At 53.4% G+C, this 20,774-nt stretch overlaps 1 protein-coding gene and 1 pseudogene across 5 annotated transcripts in view; one reads left to right on the forward strand and one right to left on the reverse strand.

Moving 5' to 3' along the window:
• The window catches only part of RIPOR3 (RIPOR family member 3), a 106,168-nt gene that overhangs the window by 18,845 nt on the left and 66,549 nt on the right, over positions 1-20,774 (reverse strand). For 2 of the 5 annotated variants that reach the window (XM_514720.9, XM_016938128.4), the window contains exons 3-11: positions 15,110-15,256; positions 11,116-11,194; positions 6,280-6,303; positions 5,936-5,989; positions 4,638-4,787; positions 4,359-4,422; positions 3,978-4,021; positions 3,679-3,804; positions 3,455-3,600 (exon numbers count right to left, since the gene is read on the reverse strand). In XM_514720.9, coding sequence (XP_514720.4) covers positions 3,455-3,600; positions 3,679-3,804; positions 3,978-4,021; positions 4,359-4,422; positions 4,638-4,787; positions 5,936-5,989; positions 6,280-6,303; positions 11,116-11,194; positions 15,110-15,256 — 834 coding nt within the window. Of the gene's footprint in view, positions 1-3,454; positions 3,601-3,678; positions 3,805-3,977; positions 4,022-4,358; positions 4,423-4,637; positions 4,788-5,935; positions 5,990-6,279; positions 6,304-11,115; positions 11,195-15,109; positions 15,257-18,246; positions 18,331-19,333; positions 19,440-20,774 lie in introns of those variants that run through there. The other 3 variants (XM_063803106.1, XM_054674600.2, XM_016938129.4) reach the window with 3 other exon arrangements.
• LOC134809187 (large ribosomal subunit protein eL36-like) lies at positions 15,769-16,246 on the forward strand (annotated as a pseudogene).

A 20,774-nucleotide genomic window follows, 5' to 3' on the forward strand; every position in this document is an offset into this window, starting at 1 on the left:
GTTTTTGAGACAGGGTCTTGCTGTGATGCCCAGGTTGGAATGCAGTGGTGCCACCACAGCTCACTGCATCCTTGAACTCCTGGGTTCAAGCGATCCTCCTGCCTCAGCCTCCTGTGTAGCTATGACCACAGGCATGTACCACCATGCTGGACTAATTTTTAAATTTATTTTTATTTTTTGTAAAGACAGGGTCTTGCCATGTTGCCCAGGCTGGTCTCGAACTTCTGGGCTCAAGCAATCCTCCTGCCTCAGCCTCCCAAAGTGCTGGGATTACAGGCCATGAGCCACTGAGCCCAGCCTCTACTAAACTCTTTACACAAATCCTTATTTCCACCCCCAAGACAACCCTCTGTGGCCTGGAGAATTATTTACAGGGGAGGAAAGGAAGGCTCTGAGAGATGAATGACTTGCTTAGGGCAGTGTCACAACCAACCACGTGAGACGGAACTGAATTCACACACAGATTTCTCTGACCCCAAAGCCTTAAAGATCACTAAGAGTGATGCTTACTCTTCAGACATCACTGTACTTAATGGATTTAAGAGGAAATGGGCTGGGCGCTGTGGCTCACACCTGTAATCCCAACACTTCGGGAAGCCAAGGCAGGCAGATGACTTGAGCTCAGGAGTTCGAGACCAGCCTCCATAACCTGGCAAAACCCCCGTCTCTACAAAAAATGAATACATTAGCTGGGCTAATGTGGTGACCAACAGACACTTGTAGTCCCAGCTACTCAGGAGGCAGAGGTGGAAGGAGCACCTGAGCCTGGGAGGTGGAGGCTGCAGTGAGCCGAGATCATGCCACTGCTCTCCAGTCTGGGGCAACAGAGCAAGACTCTATCTCAAAAAAAAAAAAAAAAAAAAAAAAAAAAGCAAAATAAAACAGGAAATGGAGGCTTGGGCCTCCAAGTCCAGGGCCTTGCCCATGGTCACAGGTGCAGCCTAGGAACTCCAGGTTACATGATCTCGACCCCTTTAGAAACCTTTCTCAAGGCTGGGCGTGGTGGCTCATGCCTGTAATCCCAGCACTTTGGGAGGCCAAGGCGGGTGGATCGCCTGAGGTCAGGAGTTCGAGACCAGCCTGGCCAACATGGCGAAACCCCATCTCTCCTAAAAATATAAAAAAATTAGCTGGGCATGGTGGCAGGCACCTGTGATCCCAGCTACTTGAGAGGCTGAGGCTGGGGAATCGCTTAAATCTGGGAGGCAGATGTTGCAGTGAGCCGAGATTGCGCCATTGCACTCCAGCCTGGGCGACAGAGCGAGACTCTGTCTCAAAAAGAAAAAAAGAAACCTTTCTCAGACTCTGACCGCCCTGAGGGCCCTTAGCCAGATGGTGAGGGACAGTGACTGTGAGCAGGAGAGCAGGATCTGGAGGCAGGAAACCTCAGGCCAATTCATGCTAAATCAAGGAAAGACACCAAGGTCTGAAGGGACAGGGAATCTAAGGCCAATTAACGCAATCTTCCTAAAGCTAACCCAAAAGGAAAAACCCCGTCTCCCCACACTGAGTAGTAAAGGATCAAAGGCAACGCTCCCTACAGCCCTCCTGCCTCCAACCATGGCTCAGATGGAAAGGGAGGGTGTATGGATGGGCCGCTGGCGAAACAGGGACCATCCCTCTATCTGCATAGGGCGCCATCCACCTCAGCCTCTAACCACAGACCAAATCCTTTATCCAGAAAAGGGGCAGCCCATAGGAACCTCAAACAGGGTACTTAAAGCCCAGAAACTTTGTAACCATGCCGTTGAGCCACATGCTCGGGCCCACTCCCACCCTGTGGAGTGCTTTTTGCCTTTTTTTTTTTTCTTTTTCTCTGAGACTGTCTTGCTCTGTCACCCAGGCTGGAGTGCGGTGGCGCCATCTTGGCTCACTGCAGCCTCCGCCTCCCAGGTTCAAGCGATTCTCCTGCCTCAGCCTCCCAAGTAGCTGAAACTATAGGCCCGTGCCACCACGCCTGGCTAATTTTTGTGTTTTTAGTAGAGATGGGGTTTCGCCTTGTTGGCCAGGCTGGTCTCGAACTCCTGACCTCGGGTGATCTGCCCACCTACGCCTCTCAAAGTGCTGGGATTATAGGTGTGAGCCACCGCGCCCAACCTGCTTTCTTGCTTTAATAAAGCCCTGCTGCTTCATTCCTGCGTTTCATTCCCCTGCTCCTTTTCTGCATTTTGTTCAAGTCTTTGTTCAAAATGCCAGGGACTTGGACAACTCATTGTCAAGACCCTCCACCAGTAACAACTGGACACCCCCAGTTAGAGGCCCCTTTGAGAAGCTCAGCCGATGAGGAGGGGACACTCGGTTCAGACCCCTTGTCTGTAAAAGGGGTGTGCTTACAGAACCCCCATGTGGAACATGCACAGGGAAGGGTGGGAATCCAGGCGAGCGCATGGGAGCACCGAGGCAAGTGATGCTCAGCCTGGCCCGTGATGCTCAGCCTGGCCTGTGTCCAGCCTTGCACTTGGAGTAGGTAGGTCCCCATAGATCCTCTTGCCTCGAAGAAACTTGCTTATAATTATTTGCACAAAGGCCTGGCTCGTGGCACCTGGGCCTGGCCTGACCAGAAGGCCTAGAGCTCAGAGGCTCTGCAAGTGCCCACTTCTCTGCCCAGGGTGTCTGCAGACCCGCAGGCACCCTGGGTCCTAGGCTTGGATGGCACTGAGCTGCCCGCCACCCTGTACACTTCAGGGGCCCCTGGGCGAGGGGTATTCTCAGCCCTACCAGACAGGTGAGGACCCCGAGGGTGCAGGTGGTCGCTCAATAGAATTCACCCAGCTCACGAGGGAGAGGGCAGCAGCTCTGTGACCCCCAGCTCGGACACCCACCCTAGGGAGAGAGGAGAGAGACCAGCCCCGACTGGCCAGAGCAAGCACAGAGCAGAGGAGGGTCCTCAGCCCTCCCTTCTGCTGCCCCTGCGCTGAGGAGGAGGAAAGGAACACCCTGGAAATGCAAGGCTTCCTTAGAACAGAGAGCTCTGGAGCCCTCCACGCTCATGGGCATGCAGTCCAGGGAGTGATCTCATGGACATGGGCTTCATGGGTCTGCAGCCGAGAGGGGGACGCAAGTGACCGCTCAGCCCCAGGCCAAGGGGGCAGCCAGGGTCGGCCAGGAATGAGGGGGTGGGAGCAGCAAGGAGGGCCTTCCTGGAGAGGTGAGCCTCCTCCAAGGAGCCAAGCCCGGGAGGCCCCGGAAAGTGTCCCCCCAACCTTCCCTGTGGCTTTAATAGTCAGGGGTTCAGAAGCAAGAAGGGAAGCAAAACCAGAAAGGCAGGCAGGGGCTGCAGAGAAGGTCTAGGCCTCGACCTGACTGAGGGGTGGGAGTGAGGGACAGATGAGGACCCGTGAGGGCAGGGACACACTTGGCAGAGGCTGGTGCAGGAACCCAGGGCCAGAGTGTGGCCAGGCCACCAGGGGCAGCCAGCCAGGCCTCCGCTCTCCCCAGGCTGGACGGGACTCACTTCCACTGCACCTCCAGCTGCAGCTTGATGGTACCCAACTCTGTGATGTCCACCACGATGACCTGCGGCCACGTCGTGAAGAAGTCGGCGATGTCACACGTCACTGCACCCACAGCCAGCGAGCCCAGGCCCCGCAACTCCGTCACCTGGGGGTGGGGGCTGGAGGGTGGTGTCTGAGCCGAACACCCAGGCACCCCAGCCCTGCCCCCTGGCCCCATCCCCACCTTGATGTCCAGGTTCTCGTGCAGTGTGGGGATGAAGGCCTTCTCCTCTTCATCCCAGGTCTGGCTGTCATCTGACTCGATCCGACCCTTGAGCTTCCAACGCTGGCGGCCCAGACGCATGAGCACCTGTGAACCAGCCCGAGAGGGGCCGCGTCAGCCCAGGTGGGTGTCCCCTTGCTGTCCGCCCAGGGCCCTCCCTGCCAGGCAGAGCCCCAGCTGCAACCCTGGTTCCCAGCAGCTCCCGTCCCCCAAAGACCTGGCGGGGAGCCCTGAGGATTGACCCCAGAGGGTGGCCGTACCTCATAGTGGTCTCCGGGACAGAGGCGTGCGTAGCCCACCAAGCCTGGAACACAGACATGGCCAGTCTCCCCTCCGCCTTCCACTCTCCCTGACCTGGGACCACAGGTCCTCTCTGGGGTTCCCCCGAGTATAGATTTTCAGTTTCAGTGGGGTGAGGATGGCGGGGAGGTACACCATCATGATGGAAAATGGACAGAGGGTGCTGGGCCCTCACACCAGGCTCAGAGAGGGGTGGGACTTGCCAGAAGTCACATGTCACATGGATGCAAAAGCCAGGGCTGGGCTCAGACCCCTGGGATTCTGGCCAATTCCCTCGCCCCTCAGCAGAAGTCTCAGGGCCTCCAGAAAGGCCTCCGCCCACCCCCTCTCAGCCCTGTTACCTTTCATCCTGATGTGGAACTCGCCCAGGTGAACCTCCAGGGCCCCCTCGATGAGCCACATGTCCTGCAAAGCCCCGGAGGTGGCTCAGCTGGCTGCCTGGGGCTAGGCCACGAGGGCCTCTAACCATCCCTGCAGCCAGACAGAGGCCACAGGCAGAGAGACGCCTCCTCGGGGCCCAGAACACCTCCTCCAGCCCCCCCTGGCCCAGCCTCGATGTCCCCACTGCCCGGCCCAGCTCTTGCTGCCCCTGCTGCCCAGCCCAGCTTGGCCCGGCCCACCTCGGCGCACTCGTGCAGGCTGCGGCCCAGCTCCTGCAGGCTCTCTCGGGCCGCGCGGCTCGGGGGGCACCGGGCGAAGGCCCGCTGCATGCTGGAGGCACCGTCGCGCAGGCGGCACTGGATGCAGTAGTCCTCGTACAGCTCATCCACCTGTGGTGGGCACACGGGCTGGTGGCGCTGCCCACGTGGAGGGGCGGCCCCACACCTGCCTGTCGACTTCTCCCCTCTGGGAGAGGCCCTCCCTGAGCTAAGCACCCCACTAGCCCAGCCCATGGTGACAGTCACTACCTGTCCAGTCCCATTCAAAGCAGTCACCCCTGGCCCCAGTAGAACATGAACCCCCATAAGCAGGGACCACATCTACCACATCTGCCTCACCTGCCTCACCTGCCTCACCTGCCACCCCTGCCTCACCTGCCACCCCTGCCACCCCTGCCTCACCTGACACCCCTGCCTCACCTGACACTCCTGCCTCACCTGCCTCACCTGCCTCCCCTGCCACCCATGCCTCACCTGCCACCCCTGCCTCCCCTGCCACCCCTGCCTCACCTGCCACCCCTGCCTCACCTGCCACCCCTGCCTCACCTGCCACCCCGGCCTCACCTGCCACCCCTGCCACCCCTGCCTCACCTGCCTCACCTGCCACCCCTGCCAACCCTGTCTCACCTGCCTCTCCTGCCTCTCCTGCCACCCCTGCCTCACCTGCTGCATACCCAGCTCCTGGCAGCGACTGGCACACAGTGTGCACAGCAAAAATGAGTGAAAGGGACAAGGGAATCTGTCCCTTCACCTCCTCTGCCTGGTTTTTCAACAATGAAACGGGAGATGAGTTTGTGATAACCTGCCACCCACTGGGCAGTGTGGGGAGTAAAGCAAGATCATGAAACCGTTTGCAGACTCTAAAGCTTACAGATCTGCTATGCGACCTTGGGCCAACCCATGTTCATCTCTGGACCTCTGCTTTTCCAACTGTACAATGGGCTGGGAGGGCTCAACCTTCCCAGCCATCTAAGACTGAGCATGAGGTCTTTCTGCATAAACTGAAGAAAGAGCCCACACAGTCCTCAGGGAGTCCCACCTCAGGGCTGAGCCCCCTGACTCCCACCTCAGGGCTGAGCCCCTGCTGTCCTTCAACTGGCCCGAGGCCCCTGCTCATCCTTAGCCTCCTGCAGCTGCCCCATACCCAGAGGCCCTGATCCCTGCTTCGAGGGCACCTCCCCAGCTCCTGCTAACCTAGCTGAGGCCCAGCAAGCTGGCACTGCCCCACCCCACCCTGCAACATCCACGAGCCAGCTGACCTTGCTGATGTGAAACTCCATCTTCCGAATGTGCCTTTCCACACAGCGCGTTTGCTTCTCCCGGAAAAAGGGAAGATGTTTGCAAAGTTGCCTGGGCCACCCACCTGCCCCGCTTGCCCCTGCCACCCTCCTGCAGGTCCTAACTCAGAGAATGGGGCTTAGTGCCGGGCCGGCCCCTCACCATCCCTGAGGAAGGCTCATCGCAGAGACTCAGCCTTCCCATTCCTAAAATGGGGAGGAAACCCAGGTTTTCTGCCCATCAGGCAGCCAGGAAGATGCAATGAGGCACAGTCATTCTCATCCAGCCAGGCCCAGCCCACCTCACTCACCGTATGCAGACTCACCTTGTCCAGGTCATAATAGAAAGCCTGTGAGGGAGGAAAGGAGGGCGGAAGAAGCTGTCAGAGTCCCACATGTTCCTCCAAGGCCTATGAGGCTCTGTGCTGGCGGCGCCTGAGCTCAGAGTCAGAGGACAGAAAGCCATGTCTACAGCCACCCCCACTCCTTCCTCTGCCAATGGCAGACTGCTGTCCATGCCAAGGACAGCACTGATTAAACACATGCACGTGGGATGAGGCAGTTCTAGGTCTGGCTCTTCTATTTCCCAGCTGTGTGTCCCAGGCAAGTCATTCAACCTTTCTGGGCCTCCATTTCCTCCTATGTAAAGCAGGGTAGGAGAAGCGCCTACCTCATAGGGAGAAAAAAGGACACAGTAGGCACTTGACAAAATGGGAACCATTGAGATTGAAGGAATGGCCTCGGCCATGACAAAAGAACATGAGGGGGATGGAAGCGGGAGGGGCACATGGCACAGAAGCTCAAGCCTTAATGGTGAATTCCTAAGTCTATCCATTCCAGGGGCCAGGGTGCGACCAAGACAAATAATATATCATCAGGGCAGGCAAACCTTTCTATAGGTTCGTAAAGGGCCAGAAAGTAAATATTTCAGGCTTGGCAGGCCACGGCACCCCATGCCAAGATCTATAAAGTAGGACCATCCTGGCCAGGCGCAGTGGCTCACGCCTGTAATCCCAGCACTTTGGGAAGCTGAGGTGGTCAGATCACTTGAGGTCAGGAGTTTAAGTCCAGCCTGGCCAACGTGGCGAAACCCCATCTCTACTAAAAATATAAAAAGTAGCTGGGCGTGGTGGTGCATGCCTGTAATCCCAGCTACTTGCCAGACTTGAGGCAGGAGAATCACTTGAACCTCAGAGGTGGAGGTTGCAGTGATCTAAGACCGTGCCACTGTACTCCAGCCTGGGTGACAGAGCGAGACTCCATCTCAAAAAAAAAAAAAAAAAAAAAAAAAGTAGGACCATCTAAAACATACACACCTTTGCCTACCTTAGAGTTACTTCTAGAACCAAGAAAGAGTGTGAAGTGGACCTAAGACATGGGAAGTGCTGTACCTGCCTGTGGGGTTAAATTCATCAGGGTCAAAGTTTTGTCCTAACTAAGCAACTCTGCCATCATAGTGGGAAAGCAGCCACAGACAATATGTACATGAACAAGTGTGGTCAAGAAACATTTTTTTAAACAAATGTTTAAAAAACTCTTGTTTTTTAAGTGACTCTAATTTTAAAATATAGTGACTCTAATTTTCACTGGCTGTTAATTTCCAGTGGAGATTAGAGTCACTATGTCTGAGTCTGGAGGGGTTACCATAGGGTTGCAGATCCACCAGGGAGGAAAAGTAAGCTGTAGGAGAGTATGTAAATTGACATTTCATTTTTGTAAGACAATTTTAACTCACAGTTGCTGAACACATTTACATGATTATGTGACCAGAGAGAAAAATATGGAAAGATCAATAAAAGATTATTTTCAAGGGTTAAACGGGGTGGGACACAGAAGATTGAATAGAGGAGGGTGTCAATCGAGAGAGAAAGAAGGATTCAACCCCAAAAAGTCCCGTGTATGTATTTATGTGGAATTGTACATATGCGATAATGAAATAAAAATTCCATTTAAGCCAGGTGAAGTGGCTCACACCTGTAATCCTAGCACTTTGGGAGGCCAAGGCAGGAGGATCACTTGAGCCCAGGCATTCAAGACCAGTCTGGGCAACACAGCAAGACCCCATCTCTACAAAAAATTTAAAAATTAACTGGGCATGGTGGCACACACCTGTAGTCCCAGCTACTTGAGAGGCTGAGGTAAGAGGATTGCTTGAGCCCAGGAGTTTGAGGTTACGGAGAGCTATGATCATACCACTGCACTTCACCCTGGGTGACAGAGTAAGACCTTGTCACTTTAAGAATAAATAAATAAAATCTTTTTAAAATTAAGAAACAATTAAAACTCCATTTAAGAAATAAAGAAATAGGATGGGCGTGGTGGCTGATGCATATAATCCTAGCCTTTTGGGAGGCCGAGGTGAGTGGATCACCTGCGGTCAGGAGTTGGAGACCAGCCTGGCCAACATGGTGAAACTTCCTCTCTACTAAATAAAAAATACAAAAATTATCCTGGCATGATTGTGTGCGCCTGTAATCCTAGCTACTCAGGAGGCTGAGGCAGGAGAATCACTTGAACCTGGGAGGCAGAGTTTGCAGTGAATGGAGATCGTGACACTGCACTCCAGCCTGGGTGACAGAGCGAGACTCCATCCCGAAAAAAAAAAAGAAAAGAAAAGAAAAGAAAAAAAAGAAATAAACAAAGAGGAAAGATCCCAAGCCTTTGAAAAGAAGAGTGACTACCCAGCAACGTCTCGAAAACCAACATCTTGTTTCAATGAGAACCAGCAGTGTCATGGGAGCAGGACTCGACATGGGCATCTTGCTGTGTGGCTCCCGTGCGGTCACTGTGCCCTGGCCTCAGTGTGCCCATCTATGACATGGGAGCAGCTACATACAAGTATTTATACTCTTGCCTGCTTTAGAGTTACTTCTAGAACGGAAAGAATGGGAAACGAAGTCCACGGGGTGAGACTCACTGTACCCGTGTGAGAAGAGGGGCGGGTGCTGGAGCTGGGTGATATCTTGGCAGCACCTCCTCCCACCATCTGCTGCTGGTCACCCACCCAACTGTCCACTAAGGGTGAGGCATGCTGAGCTTGGCAGGCCTTTCCCTCCCCAAGTCCCTGGCACACGCATGAGGCTGGGTCCTTGCCTCTCCCACCCTGCCCACCCCGAGGCCCTCTCTGCTGGAGCCAGGATACAGAGACGGCCGCTTGTTTGCTTGCTTATTTCATTCATTCGTTCATTCATTCATTGAAACAGAGTCTGGCTCTATCGTCCAGGCTGGTGTGCAGTGGTACGATCTCACCTCACTGCATCCTCCGCCTCCTGGGTTCAAGCTACTCTCCTGCCTCAGCCTCCCGAGTAGCTGGGACTACAGGCACCCACCACCACGCCTGGCTAATTTTTGTATTTTTAGTACAGATGGGGTTTCCCCATGTTGGCCAGGCTGGTCTCAAACTCCTGATCTCGAGTGATCCACCCGCCCTGGCCTCCCAAAGTGCTGAGACTACAAGCGTGAGCCCTGTGCTGAGCCACTGGATGCTATTTTGGTAGAAAAACTCATCTCCCCTCCTCGCTTTCCCAATCCCTCAGTCAAGCTGGTGGCCTGTTCTGCACGTTGGTGCTTTGGAGGAGGGATTCTGGGAAACACTGGCTGGGAGGAGAATCCCACAGTAGCAAGGCCTCCTTGCTTTTGTCTCCAAATCTAATTCATTAAGGACATGTGGGGTTTTCGCAAGGCAGCAGCGGAGAGACTTCCCAGATGAAAGGAAGATCCTCCTGCTGAAAGGATGAAGTCCCTGAGCAATGGGATCCTGGCAGTGTCACCAGATAAAATACAGGACACCTAATTAAAATTAAAATTTCCAATCAACAAGGAACAATTATTTTAGCATAAGTATGTCCCAAAGATTACATGGGATATACTTATACCTAAACAAATTTGTGATTTGTCTGAAAAACCAATTTAATGGGAGGCTGGGCACAGTGGCTCATGCCTGTAATCCCAGAACTTTGGGAGGCAGAGGCGGGTGAATCACTTGAGGTCAGGAGTTTGAGACCAGCTTGGCCAACGTGAAACCTTGTCTCTACTAAAAATGTGAAAAAACAGCTGGGCGTGGTGGCGGGTGCCTGTTATCCCAGCTACTCAGGAGGCTGAGGCAGGACAATCGCTTGAATCTGGGAGGCAGAGGCTGCAGGGAGCCGATATCACACCATTGCATTCCAGCCTGGGCAACAGAGTGAGACTCCATCTCAAAAACAAAACTAAACAAAACAAAACAAACAAATTTAATGGGGCATGCTATTTGTGAGAGAGTGTGAGTGTGAGAGTGTGTGTGTGTGTGTGTGTGTGTGTGTGTGTGTGTGTGTGGCTAAGTCTGTCTCTGCTAAGGGAGAGGCAAAAAACCAGAGCAGGTGAGCCTTGGGCAACACAGGGCCCAGGGCCAGCCTGAAAGACACTGCCTTGGCTGGCACAGTGCCTCACACCTATAATCCCAGCACTTTGGGAGGCCGACACAGGAGGATTGCTGGAGCCCAGGAGTTCAAGACCAGCCTAGGCAACATGATGAGACCCTGTATCTACAAAAAATTTAAAAAATTAGCTGGGCATGGTGGTGCACACCTATAGTCTCAGTTACTTGGGAGGCTGAGGTAAAAGGATCGTTTGAGCCCAGGAGGTGGAGGTTGCAGTGAGCCGGGATTGTGCCACTGCACTCCAGCCTGGACAACAAAGGGAAATCCTGTCTCAAAAAAAAAAAAAAAAGACGCTGCCCTGATGATAGCAGGAAACGCTGCCTGTCAGCTGGGCATTGAAGGAACACGCAGGCTTCATCAAGGACAGCGGCAGAGGCCACTGTGACATACCCAAGATGTGACACCTGACCCACTTTCCTGGCATTACAGAAGCCATCCCAAGTCCAGGTCACCTGATGGCCAAGGTCTATAAAATAGGACCACCTAAAAGAAATGCACCTCCATACACTGCCCACCTTAGCGTTACTTCTAGAACCGAGAGAGAGTGTGACATGGGCCTAAAATGTGTGAACTGCTGTACGTGCCAAAGTGAAGTTAACTCAGCGCAACATAAAGAGGCTATTCCATAAACCTCTAGTTCTGAGAAAGAGTCACACCATGACATAGGCTAGGGGGAATGCAGGGTTCATCTTTTACTCCTCGCCAAGGCTTTCTGGGTGGGAAGCAGACAGGGAGGGGTCTCACCAGCCTGGAATTCCTCCTGGTGTCTTTGTGGCGTCCAGACAGGTGGTCCAGCTCAGCCTGCTGCACACACAGATACTCCCTGCAAGGAAAGCGAGGAAGAGTTTCAAAGGGAAGAGGAACAAGAAAGGGAAAGGAAGCAGGCCAAATGGACAATGTCCCCACGTGGAGAGCAGACACGGGGCTCAGCGGGGCTCAGAGGCAGGTAGGAAGCCAGGCCCCCTCACACTGGGGGCTGTGTGCCCAGCACCACGCAAAATTGGTTACAGGGAAGTTCCTAGTTAATTCCCCCACCAGGCCCACAAGTAGGTTCTACCGTTATTATATGCATTTTCTTTCTTTCTTTACTTATTGTTTGAGACAAGGTCCCCCTCTCTAGCCCAGGCTGGAGTACAGTGGTGTGATCACAGCTCACTGCAACCTCTACTTCCGGGGTTCAAATGATTCTTATATCTCAGCCTCTTGAGCAGCTGGGACTACAGGTGTGTGCCACCACACCTGGCTGATTTTTGTATTTTTAGTAGAGATGGGGTTTCACTATGTTGGCCAGGCTGGTCTCGAACTCCTTGACCTCAGGTGATCTGTCTGCCTTGGCCTCCGAAAGTGCTGGGATTACAGGGGTGAGCTACCGCATCCAACCTAGTATATGCATTTTAAAGATAGACAAACCAACCCTTGAAAGCAGCAAGTACCCCAGCCCTGGTCACACAGCAGAGAAGAGGCTGAACCCACGTCTGAAACCACACAGTGGCCTTCCAAGCCCAAAATCTTCATCCCCATGTTATACCCCCTCCCAAGCTGGGGCCCAGCTCATGGGGAGGTCATCATGGCACACCTCCCTCAAGGTCAAGGGTCTAGGCCGGGCGCCGTGGCTGACGCCTGTAATCCTAACACTTTGGGAGGCCGAGGTGGGCGGATCACAAGGTCAGGTAATCGAGACCATCCTGGCTAACACAGTGAAACCCCATCTCTCCTAAAAATACAAAAACTTAGCTGGGCATGGTGGCACACACCTGTAGTCCCAGCTACTCGGGAGGCTGAAGCCTCCCGAGAATTGCTTGAACCTGGGAGGCAGAGGTTGCAGTGAGCCGAGATTGCACCACTGCACCCCACCTGGGCAACAGAGCGAGACTGCATTCCAAAACAAAGAAGGTGAGGGGGGTCTAGATTTGGGGGCCAAGGCAGGGAGTCCCATCTTGCTGGATTTGCTGAGTCACCCCAGGAAGGTCACTCACACTCTGTGGGCTCTACTGACACCACCTCAAATGTGGAAAAGATAGCTTCTGCCAGACTGCTACTCACTGAGGTATTGAGCTCTCTGGGAAGAAGGGGCTGCCTTGGCCCCAGACAAGTCTCAAACATGTGGTCTTTAAAGGACACAGAATCTGCCCTTCAGAAACATGCTCTACCCTCCATGCACATCCCAGCTCCCACCCTGCACAATCCCAGCTCGCTGCAGCCTCCACCTCTACAGGATTTTGCCATATTGCCCTGCTGGTCTTGAACTCCTAGGCTCAAGGAATCTGCCTGCCTCGGCCTCCCAAAGTGCTGGGATTACAGGGTAGCCACCGCTGTGCCCAGCCAAGGATGTCTATTTTGAAAACCATTTCATTCTAAGGTGGTTTCCCTTTTTTTTTTTTTTTTTTTTTGAGTCTTGCTCTGTCTCCTAGGCTGGAGTGCAATAACGCGATCTTGGCTCACCACAACCCCCACCTCCCGGGTTCAAGTGATTCTCCTGCCCCAGCCTCCCGAGTAGCTGGGATTGCAGGCATGCCCCACCACGCCGGCTAATTTTTATTTTTAGTAGAGACGGGGTTTCACCATGTTGGCCATGCTGGTCTCAAACTCCTGAATTCGTGATCCGCCTGCCTCCGCCTCCCAAAGTGCTAAGATTACAGGCCCACTGCGTCTGGCCTGGTTTCAACTTTTACTTGACTCTGGTTCCTCTTTGGGGTGCCCCATCTATAAATAAGAGATGTAGGGGCTGGGCGTGGTGGCTTATGCCTGTAATCCCAGCACTTTGGGAAGCCAAAGCAGGTGGAGCACAAGGTCAGGAGTTCAAGACCATCCTGACCAATATGGTGAAACCACGTTCTATTAAAAATACAAAAACAAATTAGCCGGGCGTGGTGGCAGATGCCTGTAGTCCCAGCTCCTCAGAAGGCTGAGGCAGGAGAATAGCTTGAACCCAGGAGGCAGAGGTTGCGGTGAGCTGAGTGAGATCGCGCCACTGCACTCCAGCCTGGGTGACAGAGTGAGACTCCGTCTCAAAAAAAAAAAAAAAAAAAAGGCGTAAGTAGGAGAGAATGTAGGGTCTAAGTACCACTATATCTGGGGAAAATCACTCCAGAAACCACTCTTTGGCCCACAAGGCCCCCTGTCATCTGGTCCCCATTGCCCCATAACCTCATCCTCTTTCCTTTGGCTCTAGCCACGCTGGCCTCCCTGCTGCGCCCCAGGGCCTTTGTGTATGTGGCTACCCTGGCCTGGAATGTTCTTTTCCCATTATCTGCACGGCTCACTCCACCCCTTCAGGTGTGTGCTCCAATGTCACCTTCTTAGCAAGGCCTTCCTTCCAACTGCCCAACTTAAAATGAACCCTCCCTGCCTCTGCCTTCTTACCCTGGCCTGTTTTCCTCTGTGGCCCTTACTACCATCTGATATTCTCTGTACTTTTCTTTTCTGTATTGTATATTGTCTGTCTCTCCCCCACTAGGAGTCAGCTCCACGGGAGGTAGGGATTTTGTGTGTTTAGTTTACTTCTGTCCCCTGGCCTGGCACTCTGTAAGCCCAGTAAATATTTGTGGGCTGGGCACAGTGGCTTATGTCTGTAATCCCAGCACTTTGGGAGGCCAAGGCAGGCAGATCACTTGAGTCAGGAGTTCAAGACCAGCCTGGCCAACATGGCGAAAACCAGTCTCTACTAAAAATACAAAATATTGGCTGGGCGCGGTGGCTCACACCTGTAATCTCAGCACTCTGGGAGGCCGAGATGGACGGATCACCTGAGGTCAGGAGTTCGAGACCAGCCTGGCCAACGTGGTGAAACCCTATCTCTACTAAAAATACAAAAAATTAGCCAGGCGTGGTGGCAGGTGCCTGTAATCCCAGCTACTCAGTAGGCTAAGGCAAGAGCTACTCTCAGCCTCTGCTTTCTCATCTGTAAAATAAGGAGGCTATGCCGGGTGCAGTGGCTCACGCTTGAACCCAGGAGGCGGAGGTTGCAGTGAGCTGAGATCACACCATTGCACTCCAGCCTGGGCAACAAGAGCAAAACTCCGTCTCAAAAAAAAAAAAAAAAAAAAAAATTAGCCAGGTGTGGTGGTGCGTACCTGCAGTCCCAGCTAGTTGGGAGGCTGAGGCAGGAGAATTGCTTGAATCCCAGAGGCAGAGGTTGCAGTGAGCTGAGATTGCGCCACTGCACTTGAGCCTGGGCAACAGAGCGAGACTCCATCTCAAAAAAAAAAAAAAATTTGTGGAGTGACTCATTCTTCTTGTGCAGGCCTCGGCCGAGCTCATCAGTTGGTCTCTGAGCAAGTCTGTCCTTCACTCAAACACCCACCACCCTGACCTCTTGCGTGTGTGGGCTCACAGTGCAGGCTCCTACTGTGGGGCCTTTGCCCACACTGTTGCCTGTCTGCCGAGGCCCTCGACGCACTGTCTCTCTGTTACCTTTCTTCATTGCACTCAGCACAGGTGGAAGTCCTATGATTGATTGCATTGCTTCTTGATTGATTGCATTGAATCTGCCCCTCTGCAGTGCGTGCTCCACAAGATCAGAGTCCTCCTGCCTTAGTCACTGCCAGGTTTCCAGTGCCCAAGGACCGGGCTGAGCACGAGGCTGCACCCTGACATACTTGCTTACTAAACGAATGACCAGGAACTTAACCTGTCACCTCTTGTAGACAAGACCCATCCACGCTTCCCCAGGAAGAGACAGAGAGGAGGCGAGGTAGAGGAATGCACTTCTTAAAGACAGCACACAGCCCAGCCTTACTTGAGGCCTCTTTTCAATGCTTCGAAGATCTTCTTCACCTGCTGGGGCTTGGGGTCTGCACAGACCGACCCCTTCCGCAGTGTGCCGTACATCTTGGAGGATTTTGCAGGCATTCGCGATCTCACGGAGTTCCTGTTGATGGACTTTCTGTGAGAAGGGTTGGAGGGGAAGAGAAGTCAGAGAAGGGCCCTGACAAAGCCCTCCCCAGGGGCAGGCACTTTGGAAATAGTGACCAGAGCCACAGGGAGTCAGGAGACCCGGCTCAGTCCCACCCCCATCACCACCAAGCAGTGTGGTTTCCAGAAAGTTATGGAGCCTCTCTGGGTCTCTGCTTTCTCATCTGTAAAATTAGGATCCTGGGCCAGGTGCGGTGGCTCACGCTTGTAATCCCAGCACTTTGGGAAGCTGAGGTGGGTGGATCACCTGAGATCAGGGGTTCAAGACCAGTCTGGCCAACATGGCGAAACCCTGTCTCTACTAAAAATACAAAAATTAGCCGGATGTGGTGGTACGTGCCTGTAATCCCACTTACTCCGGAGGCTGAGGCACAAGAATCGCTTGAACCCGGGAGGTGGAGGTTTCAGTGAGCCGAGATTGCACCACTGCACTCCAACCTGGGTGACAGAGTGAGACTCAGTCTTAAAAAAATAAAAAAAATAAATAAATAAAAATAAGGAGCCTAGATTTGAGGATCAAAAGAAGAGTAATAAAGCTTTTCCACCATGGCTGCCACTGGAGAGCAGCAGCCATGGCTCTGCACTACCCTATGGCCATGGGCCTCAACAAGGGCCACAAGGTGACCAAGAACGTGAGCAAGCCCAGGCACAGCCGCTGCAGTGGGCGTCTGACCAAATACACTGAGTTTGTGCGGGACATGATCCGGGAGGTGTGTGGCTTTGCCCTGTACAAGCAGCATGCTATGGAGTTACTGAAGGTCTCCAAGGACAAACAGGCCCTCAAGTTCATCAAGGAAAGGGTGGGGACACACATCCACGCCAAGAGGAAGCAGGAGGAGCTGAGCCAATGTCCTGGCCGCCATGAGGAAAGCCACTGCCAGGAAAGACTGAGCCCCCTCCCCTGCCCTCTCCCGGAAATATAGAACAGCTTGACAAAAAAAAAAAAAAAAAAGAACGGTAATAAAAATCTGGTATCAGAAATGAACTTACAGGAAGAAATACAGTCAAGCACCCCAAATGCCAATGCTCTCTGATCAGCATGCTCTGCCTGTGCAGGCAATGCCGTGTGGGAGGCCAAGTCATAGTCCTGTGCTTTACCCTTGGGGTGGCATCTGTTGGCTTTACCTGCCCAGCATCCATCCCCTCCCTCTAGTAGTAGCACCTCAATTTTCCTCTGGGGCACCTCCCCAGCTCTGCTTTTTATACTTGTGGTTTGGGGGAAAGGTAGCCTGACCAATCAACATGCACACACACATTTGCACATGCACACATGCACACAGGATTGTTTGGCAAATCCACATTCCAGGCCTGCATTAGTCAACATATTCTGCTCCCCTGGGCCAAGAAGTATGGGGATCAAGCCTGGCCAGTAGCCAGCCAGGAGTTCAGAATTCACAGAAGGGAGAAGTGTTTTTTCCCCTGGCATTGCTAACCTGGGGAACATATACCTGGGACTTCCAGCCTCCTCCTTTTGCCACCATGTAGGGAAACTGGGGCCAACACAGAGAGGAACAAACAGAGTCAGACCAAATCTCCATGACAGTGAGTTCCTGGATCTAGCTATGTCTAAAGCTGAACCTGCCCATGGACTTTGCAGTTACATGAGCCAACTGGCTCTCTTTTTTAGCTTAAGCCAGCTGGAGTTGGGAGTGTGGACTGGATGATCCTAAAAACTGCCTTTCAGTGGTGATGGCTGGGTCCCTCAACCTTTAGAGATGTAGCAGCATCTCAAGACTGATTACAGGAGGACGAGGCCAGGGCACCCTCATCACAGCACAGAGCTGGTTTCCCTGGCATCTAAGCCTCTTCTCAGGATCCCATAAGTTATCCATGAGGCTTGAGGACCAGGCTGGCTGATGCAGCCTTTCCTCACCAACAGATGTGTTGAATTCTGCTCTTAGCCCTCTAAAGCCATCGGCCAGGCACCCTGGCACCAGGTATCACTTAATGACAACATTCTCACAAAAGAGACATGGTGGAAATGACTCTGAGATCTAACTTTGGCATCAGTTCTCTTTTTTTTTTTTTTTTTGAGATGGAGTCTCACTGTCACCCAGCCTGGAGTGCAATGGCGCAATCTCGGCTCACTGCAACCTCCACCTCCTGGTTCAAGCGATTCTCCTGCCTCAGCCTCCCAAGTAGCTGAGATTACAGGCACGCACCACCATACCTGGATAATTTTTGTATTTTTAGTAGAGACAGGGTTTCACCATGTTGTCCAGGCTGGTCTCGAACTCCTGACCTCAAATGATCCACCTGCCTCAGCCTCCCAAAGTACTGGGATTACGGGTGTGAGCCACCGCGCCTGGCTCAGCATCAGTTATTATAGGGGACTACTGGCCCTTCTCTTCCAACTCCTCCTCTTCCCAGGGGCGGGAATAATGGTATGCGGGAAGCAGTTTCAACCCACCCCCCAAAGCTGGCTGAGCAACAAGAGAGAAGGAACAGGCCCTGAATAGCCTTGTGAAGCAGACCTCCCAACACACACATGCCCTTATCCACCCATTGGCTCTGGACTGCAGAGAGAGAGAGAGGAATAACCAATCTCAAGTAAGCACCTGCATTTTGGGGGTCCTTTTATCAAAGCAACTTCACCTCTACATTAACAACACACTACCCAAGCCTCTGTCTTTTCACTGGTAAAATGGGACCACATAATACATCAGAGGGTGGTGCTGAGAATTCTATTAGATGCCAGGCCCAAAATGTGGCACAAAGGAGACCTTTTACATGCAAGCTATTGTTAGAATCATCACATCCTATCTGTATCTTTCCCCTGGCTCACAGCTTAGAAAACATTAGGTGCAGGCCAGGCACTGTGGCTCACACCTATAATCCCAGCACTTCGGGAGGCCAAGGTGGGTGGATCAACTGAGGTCAGGAGTTCGAGACCAGCCTGGCCAACCTGGTGAAACCCCGTCTCTACTAAACAAAAAATTAGCCAGGCGTGGTGGTGCACACCTGTAATCCCAGCTACTCGGGAGGCTGAGGCAGGAGAATCACTTGAACCGGGAGGCAGAGGTTGCAGTGAGCCGAGATCATGACACTTCACTCCAGCCTGGGCAGCAAGAGCAAAACTCCGCCTTAAAAAAAAAAAAAGAAAAAAAAGGAAAATATTAGGTGTTTGGTAAATATTAAGCTCAGCTGAACGGGGGAAAATACAGCATCCCAAGGGGATTACAGAAGAGAGATCCTGGCCCCTGCAGGCAGAGCGGGACAGCGAGTGCACCCCTGGATGTTCCCAGCTGGAGACAGAGGGAGCAAAGGTGGAGAATGGGACCTGGTATGCTCTGGGAGTGGACGCAAGGAGCAAGGTTTGACCCAGGCAGAAGTGGGAGTCTGCAAAGGGGCCTGGACCCGGGGCCTCTCTAGCTTTGGGGACCCAGCATGTGTGAGAGGAGAAGGGCAGCTCCCAGAGAAAGTCCAGCTTCCAACACCTTTACAATGACAAGTAATGTCTCTGTAGAGCAGAGAAACTAAGCTCAGGCCAGGGCTACTGGGCTGCTGAACAGCTGAAACCACAAGCCCAAGGGCCTCAGGAGCCTAGTGAGAACACATGAGCCTAAGTAACTGGGGGCACCTGCTGCCGCCAGCAGCTCGCTAAGGGCTTTATAGAAATATCTCGACTTTCACAACCACCCTAGGAGACAGGTATTATTATTATTATTATTTTGAGATGAAATTTTGCTCTGTCGACAGGCTGGAGTGCAGTGGCACGATCTCTGCTCACTGCAACCTCTGCCTCCCAGGTTCAAGCGATTCTCCTGCCTCAGCCTACCCAGTAGCTGGGATTACAGGCATCTGCTACCACGCCCAATAATTTTTGTTTTTTTTAGTAGAGACAGGGCTTCACCTTGTTGGCCAGGCTGGTCTTGAACTCCTGACCTCAGGTGATCTGCCCACCTTGGCCTCCCAAAGTACTGGGATTGCAGGCATGAGCCACTGCACCCGGCCATTTGTATATATTTAATGTTAAGAGATGCTTTCCAAAGCCCATAGGGGCTGTGCTCCCTCTTCCCCTTGCCCTCCCTGAGGCCCCATCACCCACCTCTTGAACCGGGCCCTCCGCAAGGTTGCCATCTTCAGGCTGGCAGAGATAGTCAGGGCTGCAGCCTCGGGAAAAGGCAGGTTTCTGAGAGGTTAGGGACCCCGGCAGGTGGGCAGCAGGCAGTGGGGCAGGAGCTTAGAGGTGGGGCTGCAGGAGCTCACTCACTCCCAGCTCCTGCCTCCAGCCCCCAACAGGTGTGCACCCTTGGCCCAGCCCCGCTTCCATCCACCTGGGGACCTTATACCCTCGCTGCTGCAGCCATACCTGGATGCACCTGCTCCCGGGAAAGCTCTGAGCCTAGTGCTCCTTGTGTGAGGTTCAACAGGACAGGCTCAGTGGCCACTCTGAGAGCCCGCCCACCCGGGGAAGGTGATGCACATGCAGCCTCCGGATGGCCAAATCAGGCAGCATGTCTGGCCCAGGTGTCACAGAAGCCGGGGCAGGAAAAGCCTCTGGGGCCGGATGTTTCACCAGGTCTGGGAGGACTCAGTAAATATTAAACAGCCCCTGGCATGCCAGACAAGCTTCCAGACGGGCACGTGCAACCCGCCGGCCCCAGCCCTCACGTGAGGTTGCTACAGCAGTCCTTCTGCCTGGTGTGGTTGGCAGAGGCCTTGGTACTTGGCTGTTGCAAGTGCAGACTCTGGAGGCAGACAGGGCCGGGCTCAAGTCCTGCACCTGCCCCCAGCCTCCAGGCGGGACAATTATAGGACTGACTGCACAGGCTTCAGGTGAAGACTCCATGCAACAAGGACGTGAGCCAACCATTTACCCAGGTGCCTGGCGGTGCTGGCCACTGGGTGATGATGACAGGCATGCACTCGGCACTTGCCAAGTTCAAATTCTGCTCTCAGTGCTTTTGTTTTTGTTTTTGTTTTTTTTTTTTAATTGAGACAAGGTCTTGCTCTGTCTCCCAGGCTGGAATGCAGTAGCGTGATCTCAGCTCACTGTAGCCTCCGCCTCCTGGGCTCAAGTGATCCTCCCACCTCAGCCTCCTGAGTAGCTGGGACCACAGGAGTGCACAATTACACTCGGCTAATTTTTTGTAGTTTTGGTGGAGACAGGGTTTCACCATGTTGCCCAGGCTGGTCTTGAATTCCTGAGCTCAAGTGATCCGCCTGCCTTGGCTTCCCAAAGTGCTGGGATTGCAGGCGTGAGCCACCACGCCCACCTGGCCTGCTCTTGGTGCTTTACATGTATGGACTCATTCCTCCTGACACAGTCTTTGAGGTCAGGCCCCCTGGTACAGTCCAGGAAACTGAACTTGCATCACTCGCCTCGGGCTCCAGAGTCTGTGTGCTTGACAGCATCGCAGGCAGGGCTGGATATGAGCCGCCTCTTTCTCCAGCCTCCTCTCCTTGAAACGTAATGGCTGCTATTTCGTTTTCACACCCACACTTCTTAGCCATCCCAACAGAGGAATTCCCAAGCTGAGGAGGAT

This window comes from Pan troglodytes, chromosome 21, assembly GCF_028858775.2.
Source record: "Pan troglodytes isolate AG18354 chromosome 21, NHGRI_mPanTro3-v2.0_pri, whole genome shotgun sequence".
NCBI classification, from domain to species: Eukaryota; Metazoa; Chordata; class Mammalia; order Primates; family Hominidae; genus Pan; species Pan troglodytes.